This window comes from Sebastes umbrosus, chromosome 4 (genome assembly GCF_015220745.1).
Source record: "Sebastes umbrosus isolate fSebUmb1 chromosome 4, fSebUmb1.pri, whole genome shotgun sequence".
Taxonomy (NCBI): Eukaryota; Metazoa; Chordata; class Actinopteri; order Perciformes; family Sebastidae; genus Sebastes; species Sebastes umbrosus.
The window spans coordinates 8,130,862-8,153,867 of NC_051272.1; the positions used below are offsets into that span (position 1 = coordinate 8,130,862).

Sequence of the window (23,006 nt, forward strand, 5' to 3'; positions counted from 1 at the left end):
GAATACATGCTGCATGCATGCCATAGTAAGTGTGTTCATGTAAATTTGTCATTTTGGCATTGACTTATTCCAAAAAGTACCTTTTATTTCTATTATTATTTTTATTATTATTATAGTATTATTTAATACATTATCATATAATTTAAATGATCTCTTTTATACATTTTACTTTTGTCTCACATAAAATTACATGGTGAAAATGCTTTTTTTTTTTTGTTATTCATAATTGTATTGGTTAGTTACTTAGTTTGTTAGTTAATTAGTTACAGTACAGACTGAATGTACCTGTAGGTAAACCTTGCGAACAAGCGTTTTATTTTGAAAGCCATAACCGGAAACCATTCTGCTGATTCTGTGTGTTTTGACACCAGTGTCGAGCAGGACCTCCGGAGAGAAAACGGAGAGTGAACCGGGTCGTGTTGTATCATCTCTCCGGTCCCGTTTTCCATCAGTTCTTTTGGTTTTGACAGTAGTTTTAGTTTTAACTCATCTGTTCGCTTCGTCTGGACCAACGACAGACACAAACATGGAGATAGAGAGAGAAGTAAAGAAGGTAAGTGTACGTGACTCTTTATCTGAGAGACTGACCGGGGAACGCCCTGAGAAGGTGTGTCGACCACGGAGGCAGGTGGCCACTAAAGTTACAGTATCACTGCCATTTTCTTGTTTGTTCTTCAGCTTTCATTACGAGCGTGTGTCAGAGTCACGTCTTCCTTCTTAGCAAAGTTACTTCCCTTTCAGAAATATGTTCCCATCTGAAATAACTCCAACGCCAGACTCCGTTTGAATTTCTGACTATTTAGTGTTACTCTGCTTGACAACAAAACTCACAAGCTTTTAATATTTTAGCAATTATTTAGCAAAACAATAGATGCCATTGCAAAGTTCGGCTTGGATATTGTGCACGAAAACTTTCTAGTTTATACAATATTCATGTTTTAGTAGTAGTGCGCATTGCTCCAAATACGCACAACTGAATCATCATGACAGTGGAATTAAACCAGTTAAAAGTTAATTTAACAAAGAGTAACTAAGTAAATAAGAAATATAAAGTTGCCGAATTGTAGAGCTACTCTCAGTGGTGCTTATAATATATGAAGTTAGGTATTTTTATTAATATACTGCAGCTTTTAAGCTAGAGGAGCTAAAATTAAAGGATTTCTTAATGGACTTTGGTCATGCAAGGAAGGAGGAAAAAGTCATCTACTTTGATGTGCCTTAAAATGTTACTGTGGTTCTCTGAAAGTGTGGGTTTTTCTGTTTACGGACAGGGATTATATTTAGAAAAGGCTACAACGTTTGTGCAATGTGTTTTCATTCATTAAAGATCAGAGAGTTCATTTTTAGATGCCCACCCATCCATCATATGTTGCATAGACCTGCAGATAACTGGCAGCAGTGGATGCTGCAGGGGTATAAACTGGTTAGTGTGATGTGTAGCAGGTAAGCTACAGTTTGTTTGCAGCCTAATTCATGTAAAGTAATGATTCTTGCTTTACGTGAGACAGACTGTCAATTAAAAGTGGGTGAAGCACGTGATGCTGCCCATACTGCATGTGTGGAATGACACTAATCTATAGTTGGCTACCCACAATTTGTACTATTCCAGGATTCGCCAGCCATTGTGACTTATTTCTTTTTTTGGCTGTTAGACTTTTTTACTGGAGCAGGATCGCCAAACATATAGCTTTTTGTCTGCCAAAGTGAAGGAATTCACCAGCCTGTGATAGAGCCAACATGTATTCATGTGGCTGTCTGTTTGCAGATCTATTTGCCAGAGAAAGTCCTACAGTCCAACAGGGAAATCTAAAATTAATTTGAGCCAGCATAGGATTAGGTCACTCTTCCCTGTCGCGACTTTTCCCTCAAAATTCTTGCCCATGGCAACTTCAACAACGATTAGGCTGTTCAGAGAAGAACATGACTCAGAAACAACTTCAATTTGATTGAATTGCAGTGATGCTGATTTCCCAGCCTGTACACAGTGGGCTCATTGTCACCACCCATTACCTCAGCCTTCTTTTTGGAAGACTTCACTGCATGAGCTTAATCGAGCAGAGTATTACCTAAACACACAGGTTGCTTTTCTTGAAAAGAGCAGCTACAGTTCGACAGTAATTACAGCAGCCTTCCCCCCAGCGACCTGCAGCCTCCAGCAGCCAGAAACCCTGCAGGCCGCCGCTGAACACTTATCCCCCCTGGGGATTAAAAGCAGATGTCCGACTGGGTCTGTCTGGGTCATCATCATGTGAAAGCCCTAGTTGTTATATAACATGATATCAAGTATTGTAAAATGAAACCAAACTAACAGCTGCTACAATGTGTGAAGTAGGTAAGTGCTACTTTCTGAATTGTGGGACCGGCTTGATTGAATTAAACTCTGCTGCATCCTTGTATCTGCCTGACAGTTTTGCTGCACTGCAGAAATAAAATACTGTAGACATACCGTAGATTGAAGACAACTCAAATAACAGTAACGTTTAAATTGAAAATTTAAAATGTTTTGGCTTCTCCTTGATGTTGCAGAAACAAGATGTCTGAGTGCAGGTGGCCTGCTGAAATGAAAATTTCTCCATATCCAGTGACCACCGTCATTACAGCTGCCTCTAGTCTGCAGCTCAGGCCTGCTGCAACAGAATGACTCATGAACATGACTCATCGGACCTCAACTGTATAATTTGTGTCCGAACAACCTCTTTGCAGAGTGTTGTCACCGCGCTTATTCACCCTGCAGGCTTAGTCATAACACAAAGTCATTGATCAACATCAGCTGCTAATGCAGTTTGTGAGACTGTGTTCCAAGGAAATACACACACACTGAGTGACCTCAGCTAAAAAGGGCCAGTCGTCCTCTACTATGCCTGAGACAAATATTTAGACTTCCACAAGTGGCGAACACTCAGCTCGGTTCGCTTTAAATCACAACACTTACTTTTGCATCTGAGGTATTTAGCTGATCCTCTTGTCCAGAGTGTCTGAAAATGAACACAGTAGATTCTCTGAAATTAACACATCACAAACTCTGCAAGCAAGATGGAGTGCAAGTATGTAGTTCACAGCTTCTTTTGCCAAATAAGAAATACAATCATGTAGACTGTAAAAAGAAAAAAATGCTAGTTTCAGATCGGCACTATTACCAAAACCTTGCTTATGGTTCAGTCATAGTCACAGGAGAACTTTATTTACAAATATTATAATTTATTAACGTACAAAACATACAATTAATGCGTTCTCCTCAAAGCCACGAGTCTCCAGTCAGACAACAGTAATTTTACCTCGCTGATCATCGAAACCCTCTTCATTCAGACTCGACAGAAACAAAATAAAACTCATCAAAACCATCTCTGTTAGTCTTTCCGCTGTTCCAACAATCACCGGCTCTGGTTTGGTCGAAATAAACCCTTAATTCACCGAGTTAGAAGTGAAAAGGAACAGCCGTTATATGCTCTCCTCAAAGCCACCAGACTCCATTCACAGAAACAGTAATTTTACCTCACTGATGATTGTAAAACAAGCTTCATTCAAACTCGACAGAAACAAAATAAAACTCATCAAAACCATCTTTCTTAGTCTTTCCACCGTTCCAACAATCACCAACTCTGGTTTGAGAGTTTAAAAGAGAAACTGAATACATAACCAACCACCAATTTCATTTTTTACTAACCCAGTTTTCCGGCACGTTTGTGACATTGAATGTGACACACCAGAAAAACAAACAAACAGAAAAGCACTCGTCTACTGGCATTGGGAAATAGGTCTATCTCCTATTTTTATTTAAAACCTGCATATACGAGAACTAATTTTGGTGGGAAAAGGGTATAAGATTAACTGATGTGTTTGCCACTTAACTATCATAACAAATCATGGTGCTAAACTGCTAAACGTCTTCTGCTCCCCGACGGCTCCCAGGGGAGGAAAGTCTCACTTCCCTTGAAGGTCTAATAGAAGCTAAAGTATTGGCATCATGGCTCTGCCTTTAAAAACAGGAGTCACTGTCTGCATTCCTCAGTAGTGAGTGGTCAAAAACGTCTCTCAGACAAAAGGGCTGCCTCCTGGGATGCCTTGAGGCTTTCAACAGCATTGAATAGTTGGCCATACATGGTCATAAACAGCGGTAATGGCTTACGGTGGACATGAAAGTGTGGTGGAAAGGATGCACATGTTAAGGAGAGAAGAGCAGCACAGAGTCACCGGCCAGAAAACTGGAAAGGAAAAAAATTCCTGATTGCAGTTATGGGAATTTAAGAGAAATAAGGCAAAAGATAAAACTATTTTGCTTGGATCACAAGTCATTTGAACTCCAATAAGAAGGCCTACAGTGACATTAAATACTGTGTTTTTCCCCCCCAAACTAAGGTTATATTGTCAAAAAACATATTTAGTTTAGTTTTCCTGAATAGTGTGTCATGATCCCGTGACTTTTGTTGTTGCTAGTCTTAAATCCAGAGTAATTAAGCATTAACAAAAAAAGATATAAAAAAAAAAAAATGTAGAAAGAAATGTGTAAATAAAAGAAAAGAATAAAGAAATAAATATGTTTGGGGGAAAAAATAAAGGGTGAAATGCAAAGGGAAAATCATGCATAAATAAATAAATGCATAAATAAATAAATACATTAATTTAAAAGTGGTAAATGGTATATGGACTTGTATTTATATAGTGATTTTCTAGTCTTCTGACCACTCAGAGCGCTTAAAATAAAATAAATTTAAAGTAAATAAAAAGTAAATTAAAAAATGAATAAATAGATAAAAAATGCAAACATAAATTAATAAATAAATAAAATAAAAAAATTATAAAAATTAATAAAAGGGGAAATTAAACAGAAGAGTAAATAGATAAGGGTATTAAAAAGGATAATTATTAAAGAGGCAAATCAAAACAGAAATATAAAATTATGTCAATTAATTAATGGCTACATTTATTTTTAAGATTTCTGCAACACTTAATGACATAGTTATTCATTTATCGAGCCATTTATTTATTTATTCATTTATTTTTGACTTTGCCAGGTTCTGTCCTCCATACAGAACAGGTTGTTGATTAGTTTGTAATTCCTTAGCACTTCCTTTAAGTGGTGAAAAAGTCAAAGCAAAACTGTGATAACTCTTGTAACCCCCATCGTGTGCTCTGTTTTGCAGATGACCCTCGGGCACGAGTTTGGCGCCGGAGCGGCCTGTTTGAAGTGCAAGGACAAGTGCGAAGGCTTCGAGCTGCATTTCTGGAGGTTTGTACAGCTTCTGTCAAGCAGCAAGTGTCCCTTAGTCCCTTGACTTCCTGAGACATTTGGGTAATTAAAGTGAATGAGCAGCAGCTATGGTTAAAGGGGTCTTGTTGAGCAAAGCACTGAACCCTCAGGTGGAGCTGCATAGTGGCCCACAGTAGAGAACTGCTTTTATTGGGCAGCTGCTAAGCATGTTAGTATATGACTATGAAGCAGGGCATTAAAGAAAAGCATGTTTATCAGCACATTGTTCCTGGAATAATCCAAGACAGGCTGGTCAATAACATCACTTTCCTCTTTGCTTAATGAACAATACTCCGTTAGCAGCAGGAGTCATGCCTAAGAGGAACATGCTGTTCCTGAGTACAGCCGCTTTTCATTCATTCATTCATTCCATCAGCTTATTGTTCACAAAAACGACCAGTGTGAGTCTACAGTACTTTAGGTCTAATTAGTGCTGAGAGTCAGGGGGGGAGCCTGATTCAAGAAAATAATTGTAATTGGAGGCTGAGAACTGCCCTCCGAGGCACGCCTCAACAAAGATGCTCATAAGTTATTGTGTAAAAAAATCAAAACAAATCACAGGACCGTGTACACGCAGCCTGACTACCTAGGGTTCTCTGTCTTGCTTCCCTTGTCTGTCACGATATGTGCAATTATATGCCTCATGAAATACTGTTCTGTCTGGACATTCATCCACACTTGGTTAGGTTTCCTGAAGACAGCAACGGGTGCCCTGATGCCCACCGCAGAACCAGCACAAAGGCCCACCACGGGCCTGTGGTGGTGTTTTCATCTGTCTGACATTCAGCAAGGAATGTTGTTCTGGTACAGTCAGACAGTGGCCGTGCACATGTTTTCCACCCAGTTTAAGGCTTTCCTCAACTCCAAAACTTAAAACATATGAAAACTATGCTGCATATTTATGGTTTCAATATATTTCATTACCATTAAAGGTCCCCTGTGGAGTTTAAGACCTCTAGCCTACTTCTCACTTGATTTATTCCCTCAGTAAACATGAGTTTATGGTCTCAATCGCTAGTTTCAAGTCTTCTTCAATACAGCATGATGTTCATTTAGTAAATTATGGTTCCATTTAGAGTCAAATAGATCATAAAGCAGGGTGGCGACGGCCAAAACGCCAAACTCGAGGCTTCAAAACAGTCCACAAACCAATGGGTGACGTCACGGGGACTACGTCCACTTCTTATATACAGACGCACGTGCATGCATGCACACGGACACGGGTGACGTAATACACAGTCCTACCACTGATGTCACACTATTCCACTGATCATCAGGTGGTGGCGGTAACATTAATAATAAGAATGAATTATGAGTTAAGTATATAACAAAAGTTATGTGTATACACAACTTTTCTTTGCTTACAAGAAAACTCCACCGGGCCCCTTTAACATCACCAGAATGAAAGGTAAAGATTTTAATGTAAGAATGAGTTTTTATCAGTTATTAGGAAATCCTTAGTTTAAAAATATTTTTCTGATTCTTGTGCTGAATATAAACGCTGTCGTTATTGTTGTTTGTTCTCATCTATACAAATCAAACTGGGTTTAGAAAAGCTGCTTGACGCTGCTGAGAGAACTCTGTGGGCTGGTCATGCTGAAGCACGCCTAGCAGTCATAAATGATGTCATAGTTTTCTCTACAAATATGAAGCAAGTTGTGTTGAGGCATGTGAAAAGTGCAGATATCTGAGTATGAGTTTAACACGGGGCTTGTTTTATTGGTGTAGTATTGAAGCAAAGTTGAAGCAGATTGTGATTGTCTTAGTAAGAAAAAATCCAAAAGAAAAGCATGTTTGTTTAAAAAGTAAAATGCAGTTAAGAGAGCATAAAGGCTTAGAGGCTTATTCAACATATTTCCAAAGCAACATAATATGCAACATGTATAATATACAATTAGACACACTGAACCAAGCATCAATACATTCTATTAATCACTTTAGGAGTTCACATTAAAGGATGAGACAGAGTACATCTACAACACATACTCCCATAAAACAATCTTTCCCTCTCTCACGCTAAAAAACGTTTTAACATATTTGTAAATTTTTGAAAAATCCTAAATGCTTTCCTCTTCTTCTCTTCTACAGAAAAATCTGCCGAAACTGTAAATGTGGCCTCCAGGAGCACAACGTGCAGATGAACTCGGAGGAGAACAAGAAGGTAGGCAAGCTGTTCGAGGACACCAAGTACACCGGCCTCATCGCCAAGCTGAAGACGGACGGCATCCCCAGCTACAAGGGCAACATGGTGACCATCTCTCTGCCCAGCTCTGGTACCGCTTACATTGTACCACCGAGTGCTTCTTCTTCCACTGTGGTGCCTCCGTTTGGCACAGCTGGTTCTGTGCAGCCTGCCGGTTCTGTGCAGCGTGGTGGTTCAGTGCAGCCTCCTGGTTCTGTGCAGCCTGCCGGTTCTGTGCATCCTGCTGGTTCTGTGCATCCTGCTGGAGCCGCTGCAGGTTCAGCACCCGGCAGCGCTCAGGGTCGGGCTCCCCCTCGGCCTCCGGTTCGGGCTCCGGGTCAGCCTCTACCAGCCGGCGTCACACCTGTCAAGGTGAACAAAGGGCCGGTTGCTGTCAGCGCCACACCAGCCAATTTGGTACCAGTCACCCAAGATGTGCCAATGAAGACTGTCACCTATGACTGGGCACCACCAGTAGCCAATAAGTATCTGGTAAGAGTTCAAACTAGTGCTAAAATTACTTTTAACAAAGTAAATGTTGAGTTGATTTTTTGATAATCGATTAATCATTTAAAGGAAAATTTGTAATCTGCAACCTCACCACTAGATACCAGCAGATCCTACACACTGCTCCTTTGAGTCATTTATCAAGGGATGCAGTTTTAATCAGCCAAAAAATAACTTTTGCTTTTGCCATTATGTACTGGTAGCCCACGTCTGCACTTTGTCCTAAACAGCACGAGACGGCTCTCTGCTGTGACTTGTCAAGCGATATCATGTGGGTGTTTGTTCCATTTAAAGGCATTATTATCAATCATTCGATTGCGCTTGTTTAATTTTGTAGAAGTGACACATAGTGGTCACAGGAAAGCTCTGGGATTTTGCCTTACCCTAATGTAAACCATCCTGTCAGTGCCTTTTAGTTATTCTGAAACATCAGTTGTCTTATTGCTTTTATAAAATGTTCACAAGAAAGAAAGCAACTTTTAACGTGGGATCTTGAAATTTCTGCAAAATAACCATGAAAAACATTGAAAAATCCTTAAAATGTTCACCTTAAAATAAGTTGTTGTTCACAACCGTGTGTTCAGCAGGTATGGTAGGTTGATGATGACTAGTTTAGTGCGGGAAAATAAAAGCAGATACATTTCATTGCTATCTATGAGACAACTGCTTCATCTGATTGGAAGTTTAAAGGGTCTGTTTCCAGCATGATAAAGTTTTAGCACTTCGGGGCTCCTCATGAAGCTTTTGTCCACATAAGGTCCCAATAACAGCCAATTTAGACCATGGATACTTTAGATTTTTCAGCAGGCATTTTTTGAGATAATAAATATAATAATAATTAATTAATTTTGATTAAAAAGGAGATGTTTTTTTAAAGTTCACAGCTCTCTCCTTTTCACTCATCTCCTACTTGGCGTTACTACCAGAACTTTAAAACTCTGCTAGTAAGTCCTGTATCTGTTTGTTTAGTCTAGTACTGTATCTGTAGGACCCTTGTTTTGCATGTCTTTCTCACCACAAGCCTCTGTTTAAAAAGTATTTCCTCTTACTCTCTTTCTGATTGGTCCTTAACTTCTCTCTGTGTACTCTTCTCGTCTGTGTCCTTCATACGATCTTTCTTTATCCCCTCTGAGCTAAACGGTTTCTTCTCATTTTCCCTCTGACCTCCAGGCGGTGCGTTACATCGAGCTGCTCCCGCCAGAGAAACGTCCGGTGGCCGGTTCGGAGGGAGCTGTTTACCGTAGGCAGCAGATGGCCCGCCAGCTGCCCGAGCACGACCAGGACCCGTCCATGTGCCACGAGCTGAGCCCCGCCGAGGTCAAGCAGATGCAGCAGTTCGTCCGCAAGTACAAGGACGAGGCCCTGGGGGTCGGAGATGTTATGCTGCCGGAAGAGATGGCTCTGGTTCAGGCAGGACGGCAGGGAGGAGTTGGTGTCGGGGCTGGAGGTGCGCCCGGTGCTGGAGGGGCAGGAGGGGCAGGGTTCGGACCGGGAGTTGGCGGGGCCAGGGCTGGTGCTGGTGCTGGTTCTGGTTCTGGGCCAGGAGCTGCAGGCCCTGGTGTTGGCGATTATGGGCCAGGGTATGCAGGCACTGGTGTTGGGCCTATGGCTGGGGCTGGAGCTGGTGCTGGTTTTGGACCTGGAGCAGGGGGTAGAGGAGCTGGAGCTGGTGCTGGCTTTGGACCTGGAGCAGGGGGTAGAGGAGCTGGAGCTGGTGGTGCTGGACCACTTTCAGGGCCTGGGACTGGACCGTCTGCTGGCTTTGGGCCAGCTGGAGGAGCCATGGGTACCACTGCCACTGCTGGAGCCATGGGCGTCCCTGGAGCCATGGGCGTCCCTGGAGCCATGGGCGTCCCTGGAGCTCAGCAAACTGGACTACCAGATCAGGCCTTTGTAAGCAGTTTCTATCCTGTACATGTACACTGTATTAGTATCCTGGCCAGATTAATTGGTTGACATTAGTATCACAGTATTAAAAGGGATATTTCCTCATACTGATAGTCGTATGGCAAAAAAAACAAATTTTCAAAGCAATTTCACTGTTATGCACTTTATGAAACTAAAGTTTGTTTCAGATTTTCTGATTTTAAAAGTAAAATGAAGGAAAGGAAAGTATGTAGTAGAACAATATTTTTCCACTTTCTACTGACCCTTTGGGTAGGTCCCTACCTCCAGGCTGGGAACTACAGTTTCCACAGTGCATCACTGTCAGTAATAATCAGACAGGCCACCAGATGGAGCCATAAGACCAACTCTGACTCAGCCTTCCCCATTCAGGATGATATTGATTTAATTATAATTCACAGTGGGTCATGAGTCACATCATCACCATCATGTGCAGCCAGTTAATTCTCGCTGTGTAGAGTCTTATGATTTAAGATTCGTCTCCATGTTTCTGTCTTCTTTCAACCCGTTGTTCTTATATTCTCTTTCTCTCTCTGAGCTTTATCCTCCATCTTAATTCATCACAGTACATTCGACTCTTCTCTCCTGGCAGGGAGCGTCCTAACTACTTTGTATTTACTTATCTCTATCTTCACCTTAACTCCAGTAGCCGTCATCTCATCTTGATTAATAGCAGGGTCAGGTCACAGTTTGCTTCTGTGTTTATAAAGGGGGATTCTGTCCATTTTCAGCAGTAAAATGTGTCATTCTCTACCAGTCAGGGGGGCAAAAAGTTCAAATGTTCCCTTATAAAATGGCCTTTTTGTCAGATCAAAGGAGGTTTTTGACTTTGAAATGGACTCAAAGAGGAGGATATTGGCCTTTGTGTAAACCTACTGGAAGTACATAATAATTCTCTGTTATTACTACAGGGGATGAAAGAAATCTTTTGGAGACAGGATGCAACTGACTGTTCTATATATTGGTACTCCATCTAATACATACATTGTGTGTCACAATCAGGAAAATGAAAAAAACTATTTTGCCAAATAAGAGAACAAACCCCGTACTAAAACAATTTGGCGATTAAATAATGATCAATCAATCAACAAATACTCATTTAATTCATAGAATTTATCAAAAACTCCAAACAAACAAACAAAACAAGCAATTTAAAGACATCAACTTGTACGTTAGGAACTTATGATGGGCTGTTTAACATTTTAAAAATTTAAAATAATTGATAAATTAATAATCAGCAATAAAAATGAATCATTAGTTGTTGCTCTATTATAAACCAACAATTCACAAAATGGAAATGATTCAACGTAATCACTTATTAATGGGAATCAGGGAATTTGACTTCACCTGTTGAAACGCCATGTTGGTGTTAGACAAAGAAGAGCTCCTAAAAAAGTCCAAAATCAAATCCACCACCAAACCAACCATCTCTTCTTTTCTTCTCTCCCCCTAAGTCATGCTGTCACTGCCAGCAGCCGATGCGTCGTGGCGAGCCAGCAGTCTATGCGGAGCGGGCCGGCTACGACAAGATGTGGCACCCAGCATGCTTTGTGTGTTGCACCTGCAGCGAGCTACTGGTGGACATGATCTACTTCTGGAAGAAAGGCAAGCTGTACTGTGGACGCCACTATGGAGACAGCGAGAAGCCGCGCTGCGGAGGCTGTGATGAGGTGAGAGACAATATGATCATTTCAATTATTTGAAAAGTATTAGTAAGGTATTAGTAGTTTTGTTTTCATTGAATGCATCAGTTTCTCTGTAGTTTGGAGGTCGGTAGCTCTATCTGATCTACATGTTGATGTGTGTCTGTCCACAGCTGATCTTCTGTAATGAGTACACTCAGGCTGAGAACCAAAACTGGCATCTGAAGCACTTCTGCTGTTTTGAATGTGACTGCATCCTCGCCGGAGAGACGTATGTCATGGAGAACGACAAGCCTGTCTGCCAGCCGTGCTACATGAAGAGCTACGCTGTGGTAAGACACACGCTCTTTCTCTTTGTTTAAATAGTTGACATTTTAGTATTTGTTTATCGGAAGCTGTTATCCAAACCTCAATTCAGGTCTCTTACTGCATACACTTTTCGCTTGAGTGGTCCTAAAGCGAGTCAAACCCCTAATTCCGGGTACAGAGTACAGGAGAATGGTATGTTGAGGTATGTTAAGATCGGCTCGGAAGTCCATCCTGACCGCACCGATTTCAGATCATAAATATTAAACATGTTCAATATTTACGATCCTATTGTGTGTGGTGAACCCCGAGGACAGCCGATGACACAGTCACGTGGGAAAGAACGATAGCCAATTAAAAACCAACCTGACTGAAGAAGGAAGGACAACCACCGCCGTCATGGCAACCGCGGCTAATGCAAAATGTGAAGCATAAAGTAGTGCAACTTGTTGATTTGTGGCAACAACACAAGTGTTTATTTAACATGTCTCCACGTCTTCATTATTTTTATTTTTTCCTCGTGACTTTTCAGTAAAAAGTTGTGCAAAAACTAACATCGCTAATTCTTCCCGCCCGTTGTCCGCCATGTTCGTGAATACTAAAGTCACGTTTGATTTCTTTTGCGAGATTGACAGTTTGTTTTTGAGTCGGGACTCTCTCTTGTTGTTCATGAATGGAAGCTGTTAGTTTGTGGTGTGCTGTTTTAGGAAAACTATTACTATCACTTTACTACAGGAACAAAACAGTGTTCTTATTTGCGGGCTCTCTGACATTTTCAACATCTGTTAAGATTTGAAAAATCTTTTAGTGTGGGCCTGCCTTAACCAGAGAAAGTCCCCTTCTGACCTACAAGAAATGTGTGTAGACTTTAGCCAATCTGCTAATAGCAGTAATATCTTAGTGGCAATATCTAAAAAAATAAACTGAGACTACAGTAATGCAGCTCATTATATTGTTTTCCAGTGAAGAATCGTCATTATTTGGATCAATACAGTACATCAAATATTTTCTGTAAAAACCAGGGTGTCGTGGGTCATTAGGTTAGGGTTTGGTGTAAAAGGGTCTCGCACACGTCAAACAACAGAACTCAGTCTTAAACTGAAATTAGAGAACGATTGTAAATGAAAGCTGGCTGCCCAAAGTCAAGAAAGTGACGCCCTCAGCATGTGTATACATGATTTATCCAACATAATCCCCACAAAGCCAATGTTTTTATGTAACTTCATACTTGTCCTCAAGTATGACTGACTGTATCAAAGTAAACATTAAGAACTATGTGCTTCCTTTTAAGTATTTAAACATATTCCACTGGGTTACAAAGCAACTGTTAGCAAATCATTTAGCAAAGATTTAATTTTTGTCTGTATTGCAAAATTTTGCAAATAGCTCCATTATTTAGTGCCTGAAATGTCAGTGAAGTTTTCTATATTTAACCTTGCCCCAAAACTTCTTTACAACAATTGGCTTTAAAGGAAAATTGCACTCAAAACACTTTTCTCTGTGAACAGTTCTGACCAATATTTGTCACATTTCTGCGAACATTGTGGTGTTTTTCTGTGTATGTTTGTTATGTGTGCGTGCTTGTTTCATGTTCATACTTACATTTGATGCCAAAATTCTGAAAATGTGACAGTACTCGTTTTTCTACAGTACCGCAGGGTACCATAGATACCGTCAGGGCCAGAGAATAACGCCGTCCCTTCGTCACGGGGACGATAGTGAGTTTACTGCGTCCAAAAGACATTTTATATCGAGTGATGCATCCAAGGGACGCACCCTATTCACCCTATATCAGTACTGATATCAACTACTAAATTTCCTGTATCGTGACCTAGTGGCTCCAGTGGAGTTTGATTGAAGTTTTTTCAGCAGTGTACTTTGAAAAGACAAACTGACTAAAACCTAAAGGGAAAATTAAATAAAATTAAAACAATATCAAAATGAATTGTGAAAATTGTGCCTTAACATCATTATTTCCTCACCATGCCAGAAATGCACAGCCTGCCAGAATCCGGTGGAGCCCGAGGCCCAGAGGGTTTCCTACGGCGAGCACCACTGGCACGCCGAGCCGGAGTGCTTCAAGTGCGCCGGCTGCTCCAAGTGCCTGGTCGGCCAGCGCTTCATGGCGGTGCAGGGCTTCCTCTTCTGCTCTGTGGAGTGCAAGAAGAAAACCATGGCTTAGAGGGGCCAAAACAACTTCCTCCATCTTCTCCACAACCACTTGTGAAACCAGGATGGGTTCGGCTCATACTGGAACCAGAGCAGGGAAAACAAACACTGGTGCAGCTGGATTGTGGTTGTGTTGACATATAGAGTGCCTTGATACCTCTAATATAGAGACGTATGATAATAGCGGGTGCTCCTTTCTTTCTGTCCATCACAGAATCAGATCACAGTATTGATAAAAATCCGTCTCCTTCCAGTTTATCTGCCTTAAAATCAGTCGTCTTCTTTCAACACTTTCTTTCTTGCACTGTGTTTTCTTACTGATGAGATTAATTTTGTATCGGTCAGAGGTGGCTAAGCAGTTTGTTTTTTTATGTTAAACCTGTGTCTTTAATGGTATTAGTGCCGTTCTACTCCTATAGAACCTACTGTTGATTTAATATGCCACCTTTTACTACTTCCTTCTTTCAAAAAACTACTGATACTCTCCTGTATGCAGCAATATGACGAGCAATATTAGCCATGAGGTTTGGGGTCGCTTTGCTTCCAGTGCACTGTTTTCCAGAAATGAAATAATAATAATAATAGTGACACACCTGTAGTCTGCAGCATGAAATTCAACTTCAAGTGGGAATTTCAGTGAGAGATTCGGAAGTAAATCACACCAACTTTGGCTACTGTAGTTGTTTTACTGCACATAATCCAATGAGGTGTATAGTAGTATTTTATAGTACTTTAGGGGAACAAAACAATGTGAAAACCTTGCAGTATTTTATATTATGTATTTTCAAGAGCAAAACCAAAAGTCAGTTCTCATTAACTGCAGTTTCATTTTTTTTTTTTTTAAGTTATTTTTTTGGGGGCATTTTCCATTTTTTATTGAGAGGACAGTGGATAGAGTCTTGGAAAGGGGGGGGAGAGAGAGTGGATGCGGAAAGGATCGAACCCAGGCCGCCGCGGTCAGGACCAAGCCTTGTTACATGGGCGCCCGCTCTACCAACTGAGCTAACCCAGGCGCCCCTGCAGTTTCATTTTTGACTTTAAGTAGAAGGTGAACTTTTCCAAATGCTACAACAGTTTGGTTATATGTGATGGTAACCACCAGTTTATGAGCTACACCTGTACAAACGGTTGCTTTCCAAATAACAGCCTTGTAGTTAAATGGTGGTATACTGTATAAGCAGGTGTATGATTATTGTGTATGTTAATGTGGATAAAGAATGTGAACAAAGATATGGATTATTGCAAGGATGTTGGATTGCATTGGCTTTTATCTAATGAACTGGTAATATTGTGTAATGCAGTTCATTCCAGTACAATAACACTGCAAACTATATCCTCAGAGAATGCTGTAGAATTAATATGATTCACAAATATTCAGCGTCTGTATTAGATTGCATTTGATAGAACAGGTGTTTGGATCTCCAGTAACTTCCAGAAAGATCTCTATAGATTTCCATATATAAGTAATGATTACAAGCAAAATAAAAAAAAATGTATAGTTCTGTATGACTAAAGGGAAAAACGCTGAACAAACCAATGATGTAGTGCAGAAAATAAGTATTCTTCTTCATCCATAGATCATCCGCTGGGCTCCTGATGGATATAAACACTGTAAGGTTGTTGTGTAGGAATAATGGCATCACGGTACCCAGGGACTTGATGAATTCAGGAAAAACACTGGACATTGCTACGCATAAAACCGCTTTGTGTTCTTTTTGTGCCTTGTACTTTCCCTTTCATGCAATAAACTGCACTTTATATTATTTTTTTTCTTGGAGCATCAGCTAAATCTCTGATAAATCATGCACGTGAGTTTTTCACTCTTGCAGCTAATTAAAGCCCCACATACAGCTGTGGTCCACCCACACAGGTGTTTTCATCTACGCTTGATTAGACCTCTTCTCCAGACAGCTTGATTTACATCTCTCTCACTCTCCTGTTAAAGTTAGGGTTGGTAGTGTTCTTCAAAAATGTTATTATTTGTTGATATTACATCCCGACAGCAATCAATAAATCAAATGCTCTGACAAAACAAAAGAAGAAAAAAATCCAGTATCTGTGGCTGTCACAGGAATATGAAATGATTTGACACGCTACCTGCATGTCTACCTGCGAGCCCTCATCGCGCGCCACCAGAGTCATGCACAAGCTGCTAACTCGACAGCTGTGAGTACTAACAATATCAATGTTCGTTGTTTATGTTCATATTGATAATTTTGGGGGAGTGGCTTTGGAGGGAGGCCTGAAGGGATGGACTGTCAGTGTTGCCGACTTGGTGACTTTCTTTCTAAATTTAGTGACTTTCGCTTCATTGGAAAAGAGTCGGCAACACTGGGCTTGGTTTTTAATGCTAAAATAAAAAATATAATATGTACAAATATTTGCATTAAGACGTGCAATATATAACAAATAACTACAGTGCAAATAAGTAAATACAAAATGCTTATAAGTAAATACAAAATGCTGAGAAGTGGGATCTATTAAGTGTGTTAATATAAATACCAGAATGGTATAAATAAGAAATTAATAAGGAGATTCCCTTTACTGTGTAAATGCAGTATTAATGACAGTATTGCACAAATTGTTGTACAGTTGAGAGGGTTTGAGACCCCAATACACTGTTCTTTTTAGAAAGCACAAATTAAAACAGAAACACAAAACAATGATATGAAGTCAGTAGGAACAAATTGATTGACAAAGTCATGAAAACCTGTGAGACATGACAAAAAGTCGACCTCGGTACGGCCGGTTGGATGAGGGTTGAATGTCTCTGTGAACCATTACAGTGAGCCAGTATGTAACATACCAGAGAGGCTTACTTAAATTGAACACAGCCATCGTTAATGTTAATTACACCTGTGCTTTCTCCTGCTATGACATGTCTTCTGTGAAAAGTCTCTTCCCTTGTTGCTATTATCCAGTCTATGGTGGTGACCTCATGTAACTCCCATCATGGCTTCAACCTGAGCAGAGATCTAATCCGTATAAGTGAAACCACCTGTGTGGGTTGCCAAGCCTTTGATACTGCTAACAGAGAAATAAGGATTCCACATGTACTGTATATACTAATTGCCACAGACTATGGCCAGTGCACGTTACTGTTTTGTACAGGAACAGGAAATGATGCAAGAGTTGCGCCAGCGGATGCTAATTAAACTGAAACTTTAAAATGCCACCGCTAATTAAACATAATAAAACAGAGGAAGTGAAATGTTTTCCACATACTTTGTTTTCCAAAGTAGTTTTGGAGCTGTTGCTCATTACAATCCACAATTAGTTTTTATGTTATGCACCTGCGAACAGCTCCTCTGTTTTCTTTGTGCATTGAATTGTGATATACATCCACATCAAACTCAAATGTCAAGTGGATTTATTATACATACTGAATTCTTCTCAAGTTTCCTCTAGTTTTCACACATCTTAAGCTAATTTTAAAGTGAAACGTGTTAATGACTCATGGCCCTTAACACACACAGTAATGCTGCGTTCCAGACATTTCGGAGGTCGGAATTTTCCCAGTTGAAATTTCCAGCATGCGACCTTCCAAGCGCTCCAGGTGCCCGACGCCAAATGTAAACAAAAACCATGGCTGACCGTGACAAACTGATTGTTTCTTTGTGTGTACACACAACTGAATTCTCAGCAGTGCAGCCTCCACATTTTTTGGGGGCAATTTTACCGTTTTCCTGAATAACTTTTGTGCAGGGAAAATTTCAGAGATTGTTTACCGTCACCAGCTACCTAATAACATGGTGACATACTTTGACATCAATTTATATGCAGATTTTACTATATGATAGTTGTTTTATGTCAAGGTATCCACATACAACGGTTCATATGATATCCTATAAAAAAATAATTCCTCATTTCTTGTGCGTATTCCTACGAATGTCCAGCAACACACCGCACATCTTTTCAAAATAAACTTCTGTCTTCACATGAAACAACTTAGTTAGGTTTAGACGACAAAACCACTTGGTTAGGTTTAGGAAAAGATCGTTGTTTGGGTTAAAATAACTACGGAAGTGGCGTTACTGAAGTACGGAACTTACCAACACGTTCTCATCCCAACTCGTCACATACTGACGCTTTGTCAGACCCCTCGGCGTCACTTTTGCCGTCGCACTAAACACATGCTTAATGTTGTGAATTAAACTAAAACACTTGTTAAGGATTAGGCAACAAAACCACTTAGTTAGGTTTAGTATTTGTCGCTCTTTATACTTCCTTGTTCACGATTATGTGGATTAAATACGCACTGACTTTGTGGGATATACACGAATTACAGTACATTACATTTTGTAGGTATATACTGTACGAACGGTGTATAAGAACAGCCTGATAATTTTAATTAAGTACAGGCAAATAAATTTAACGTTGCCTTTTAGTTGATGGTTCACCGTTTACTATGTACGCTTCCATTATTGTGTGACATCAAACGACTACTTCTTCCTTAGTTTACAAGTAGGAACTCCAACTTTGAGTGGCGTTCCATTGTGCTTTTTCAAGTAGGAGGTTAGAAATTTTCGGGTTCCGAGTTTTCTGGAACGCAGCATTACATTTTACATCTTGGTGGTGAAGCACTTTCTCATCCAAGAATTGCTTTACCTTTTAATTATCAGTGCAGCTCAGGGTGAGCGCTCTCTGACGTATCAGCTGTTACACTCTGATGGGAACTATGTAGCCGGCCGGCCATGATGGAAAAACCACCTCCGAGGTCTCGTATTTTCATTCACTGTGTGGAAACAGTGCACAATTCAAGGAAGCTCCATCTCTGAGAAGCCCCATTGTCTTAAATGGCAGTCGGCCCAAAGCTGTGCTGCTATTTCCCCTCCGTCAACCACAACGCTACCAGACCTGATGTGACCTCATCGCCTGGCCAGCTCCAGGATCACCCAGTCGTAACCCTTCTCCGACATCCTCCTGTGTACTTTCTCTAATTTTCTTGTGTCGGAAATTCCTTATATTATTATTCCTTGCTTTTCCAGTTGTCACAGGAAGTCAGAGTGCAGTGTTGATCTGAGAATAAGAGCTTTTGTTTTCTAAAGACATACATACATGCAAACTGTTATAAGACGAGCTCAACACACTGAAAGCATTGTAGAGAAGGGTGAGGTCTTCTTCCTGTAATGTTGTGAGCTTGTTGGAATTTGCATGTGATTTGTTTTTATACTTGACTTTGCATCGTGCTGCAGTTTAACACAGGGATTTGCATTGTGATTCATTTCTCACAAATTTGCATCGTGTTAAAATTTACTTCGCCTCGACTCCATTGCACATACCAGCGTCTCCTCGGTGGAGGGGAACTTGTTTTGCTCCACAGCTGCGTGCTTGCTCATGGAAAAATGGAGCTGAGATGCTGACGTGTTGATTGGCTTGTGGTTTACCTCACCAACACCAAATAATGATTAATGATACTGGTTTTCTTGGGGGAGCTGGACGATTAATAGGGCTGGATGACAGTCTCTGCCTTCCGTGTATCCTCCTCGGAGTCTTTAGACTCACTATGTCAATTGTATTAAACATGGGTAACTCCACTATTACAGTTCTTGGAAAGAAACTTAGAAAGTGTTGGCAGTCATAGGAGAGTCGGTTAGGTCTATAACCCTGATGTGGTAAACTCCACCTACCTTGCGCTGCTTGGGTTCTTTGCACAAACAAATGCCAAGAATGATGATGTCGTTTTGTCTCTTAGTTACAGATTTCAGTGATATTTGGAAAGCTACATGATGTGCCAACGAAGAAGTGATCAGTTTTTGGTGTGTTGCCATGTGGCTACTTTAAGCAGGTATATTCTAATGAGCCTGCATGTGACATAGGAAGGGGAGCCAAATCTAAATGGCTTGTTGAATCACATGTTTTCTGATCCAGGCAGCCCACAAAAAAACTGACTGGGTTGTCTTATTTCACAGTTTGTGGGTTGGTAGGCACTCCAGATACCCAAATGTATGAGCACAAACACTGAAAAGTGACTTTTTTCCGATATGTCTAAAATTTAGAAGGTTGTGCATCCAAGAGGAAGTATTCATGCTGTGTCCTTTCTAGTTTGTAAAAGCTTTTGAACCCATGTAACTCTGCTGTCCAGAACAATCTTGCAACAACTGTAACATCTGTGTCTACGCAGAGGCATGGTGACGGTTTACCATTGTTGCATGTTGCCTGAAATGTTTGTTAAACTCAGAGTAGTTGCCTAAAAAAAGTGTAACTGAAGTCTCCAGGGGAGAAACTCTCTCTGAGAGAAGTATGTAAACCATACTCAGAGCTTACACTCCTTTAGCCCATCTCATAAATCCCGGTCATAAATGCATGAATGTAGGGCAGCATCTACGCAGACTGTATCCAATGTGTAAGCAGTGAGTCACACGAAGACAGATAGGAGATTAAATCAAGATGAAATTTTGTAATTTATTTGGAACTTCCTCAGCCTTCAGCTACGGTAGGGCACTGTGGAGACACCACATCAAACACAGCAACAAGAAGCACATTTACAGCATTTACAACACAATGTAGTGTTGATCAGCGCTTGGGACACAAAACAGATGTTTTTAAACTTTGAAGCAGTCCGTTTGGACGAAAAGGCGTATAAATGCCACGATAATGCACAAGGCCTTTAGTGTGCAATACTAACGCCTTTCTTGCTTTTGGCATGTCATTTGTACGCCATGCAGTCTGTATTGAGTCCAATATGAACACATCCGAGTAAATATGCCAAAATCAGAGTTAGTGACGTAGAATAAAATGCGAGATAGACTGCTTATAGTGGGTGGGAGGGTAATTGGATTACCAATGACACGCGAAAAGGCTAATATGCGTCTTCATGACACGCAGAATGTCCGTGTAATGTTGTGCTATTTATACGCCTTCCCATGAGACCGGGTCTGATATTTCCTCAGTTTAAATAAGCCAATCTTTATATTATAGGATGTTGCCTTAGTCCTGTAACAAAGACCACTGATAGACTCACTATATATGTGACGGTATTACCACATTCTTCCAGTAGAGGCTGCAGGGTGAGGATTGCATGGAATCATCTGAATTTGCTTATCACAGTATAGTTTACTGCTGGCGTCAGAGTGGAGCGGAGCGTTTCTGGGGGAACCGTCCGATGTGAGATGCAAACACCTGAAGATCATCTCATCTCACATTCCTCAGTTCCTGCCTCAGCTGCAAAATCAAAACCAGTTATTATACTTAATTTAAAGAATATGCTTCAGCTACTTGAAGGAACAAAAAGTACAGAGACAAAAAGTCAGAGTACCCTGATAACATACCCGTAACTCTAGAAACATAAAAGAGCAGTTGAGAGATGCAACGAGAAAAGTGGGAAGGATTATTTTAATCACGCTGATAACAGATCAGAGAAGGTGAAGAAGATATCAGGAGGAAGAGAGTAAATGTACAAAATAGTGCACTTTGACTGTTTCCTTTTCATCTTCAAGTACATTTTGGGGAGAAACTGCAAATGTTCGTTATATCCTAAGAAACAAGTTATTAAGATTGAAATCAATATATTAACTGTTTTCCAGATTTCACAAATGGCTGGTTAAGATGAGGGCTTCATACTTTCTAGATATCCAATCCTGACTCTTCAGGCTCCGTCATCCAGTGATGGAAGAAGCACGCTACTCAGATATTTTACTTTTAAACTAAAAGTTGCAATACTACAGTGTACAAATACTCAGTTACATGTAAAAGTCCTACATTCAAAAGTAATATTAGCATCAAAATATACTTAAAAGTACCAAAAGTAAAAGTACTCATTATGCCAAGGGCCCATTTTAGAATAATGTATGTTATATTATGTAAGAGATAATGTACAGCTAGTCGGTCATTGTTGTGAAATAAACCCCAACAGGGTGATGCCGCACCTCGCAGGGGTGGGTTTATTTCACAACAATGACCGGCTAGCTGTACGTTATCACACTTATTACACGGCTACTTACTAAAGAAATCAATAATTTGACACAAAAAAGGTCCGCCAGAGTCCGACATCAGAACTGCGCCCATAGCAACAGTCTGTTATAAAGAAATAACAGACCGTAGAATGCCGTGATTGACCAATCAGAATTGACTATTCAACAAAGCCCTGTAATTATGGATTTTAATTATTGATGTATTATTGTGTACATCATTTTAATGTTGCAGCTGGTAAAAGTGGGGCTCGTATTAATTACTTTATATACTACTGATACATAATGCTATCTTAAGTTCTGGGCGGCTGAAGCTCAGTGGGAAGGGCGGATCGCCTTTTAACCACTGTTAAAAGTTAGCGGTTTGGGCGCCTGGGTTAGCTCAGTTGGTAGAGCGGGCGCCCATGTAACAAGGCTTGGTCCTGACCGCGGCGGCCTGGGTTCGATCCTTTCCGCATCCACTCTCTCTCCCCCCTTTCCAAGACTCTATCCACTGTCCTCTCAATAAAAAAAAAAATGGAAAATGCCCCCAAAAAAAAACCTTAAAAAAAAAAAAAAAAAAAAGTTAGCGGTTCAATCCCCAGCTCCTCCTGTCCGCATGTCGAAGTGTCCTTGAGGGAGATACTGAGTTGCTCCTCGTGCGCTTTACAGCAGCTCGCTGCTCCTAAATGCAGTTGGGTTAAATGCAGAGGTCAGGCGAGGCAATGTATGTATATGACAATTGTAATAACATTTTTGAGTCTTTAAGTTTTCAATCTTCAAAGTAACTAGTGACTAAAGCTGTCATATAAATGTAGTGGAGTAAAAAGTGCAATATTTGCTGCTGAATTGTAGTGGAGTAGAAGTATAAAGTAAGATAAGATGGAAATACTAAAGTAAAGTACAAGTACCTCGAAATTGTATTTACGTACAGTACTTGAGTAAATGTATTTAGCTACATTCCACCACTGCCTTCATCCCAGGTCAAACACAGACGTACTGTATGATGGAATCTTAAAAACCTTCCCTCACTAAGGACGAGGAGAAACATCAGCTGGCATCTTAACATAACTGGTATAAATGCCAGCTCTCTGAAAATCCGATAACTCATCACCCACATTCCTGCAGAGAGGGAGTGAGCAGGAGCAATTCACTTT

At 40.5% G+C, this 23,006-nt stretch overlaps 1 protein-coding gene across 1 annotated transcript; it reads left to right on the plus strand.

The window, feature by feature from the left end:
• The first annotated feature begins 345 nt into the window (after positions 1-345).
• Positions 346-14,617, plus strand: tes (testis derived transcript (3 LIM domains)). The gene is made up of 7 exons (XM_037768084.1): positions 346-553; positions 5,142-5,227; positions 7,337-7,922; positions 9,108-9,830; positions 11,297-11,512; positions 11,659-11,817; positions 13,782-14,617. The coding sequence occupies exons 1-7, from the start codon at positions 527-529 to the stop codon at positions 13,971-13,973; spliced, it is 1,989 nt and encodes a 662-aa protein (XP_037624012.1). The 5' UTR covers positions 346-526; the 3' UTR covers positions 13,974-14,617.
• Positions 14,618-23,006: the final 8,389 nt, after the last annotated feature.

What these genes read in the sequence shown, in the direction of transcription:
- tes (XM_037768084.1), top strand. Translation starts at nt 527, where the DNA reads ATGGAGATAGAGAGAGAAGTAAAGAAG. An exon ending in TAGAGAGAGAAGTAAAGAAG is followed by an intron (nt 554 to 5,141) that starts GTAAGTGTACGT and finishes TCTGTTTTGCAG; the next exon opens with ATGACCCTCGGGCACGAGTT. An exon ending in TTCGAGCTGCATTTCTGGAG is followed by an intron (nt 5,228 to 7,336) that starts GTTTGTACAGCT and finishes TCTCTTCTACAG; the next exon opens with AAAAATCTGCCGAAACTGTA.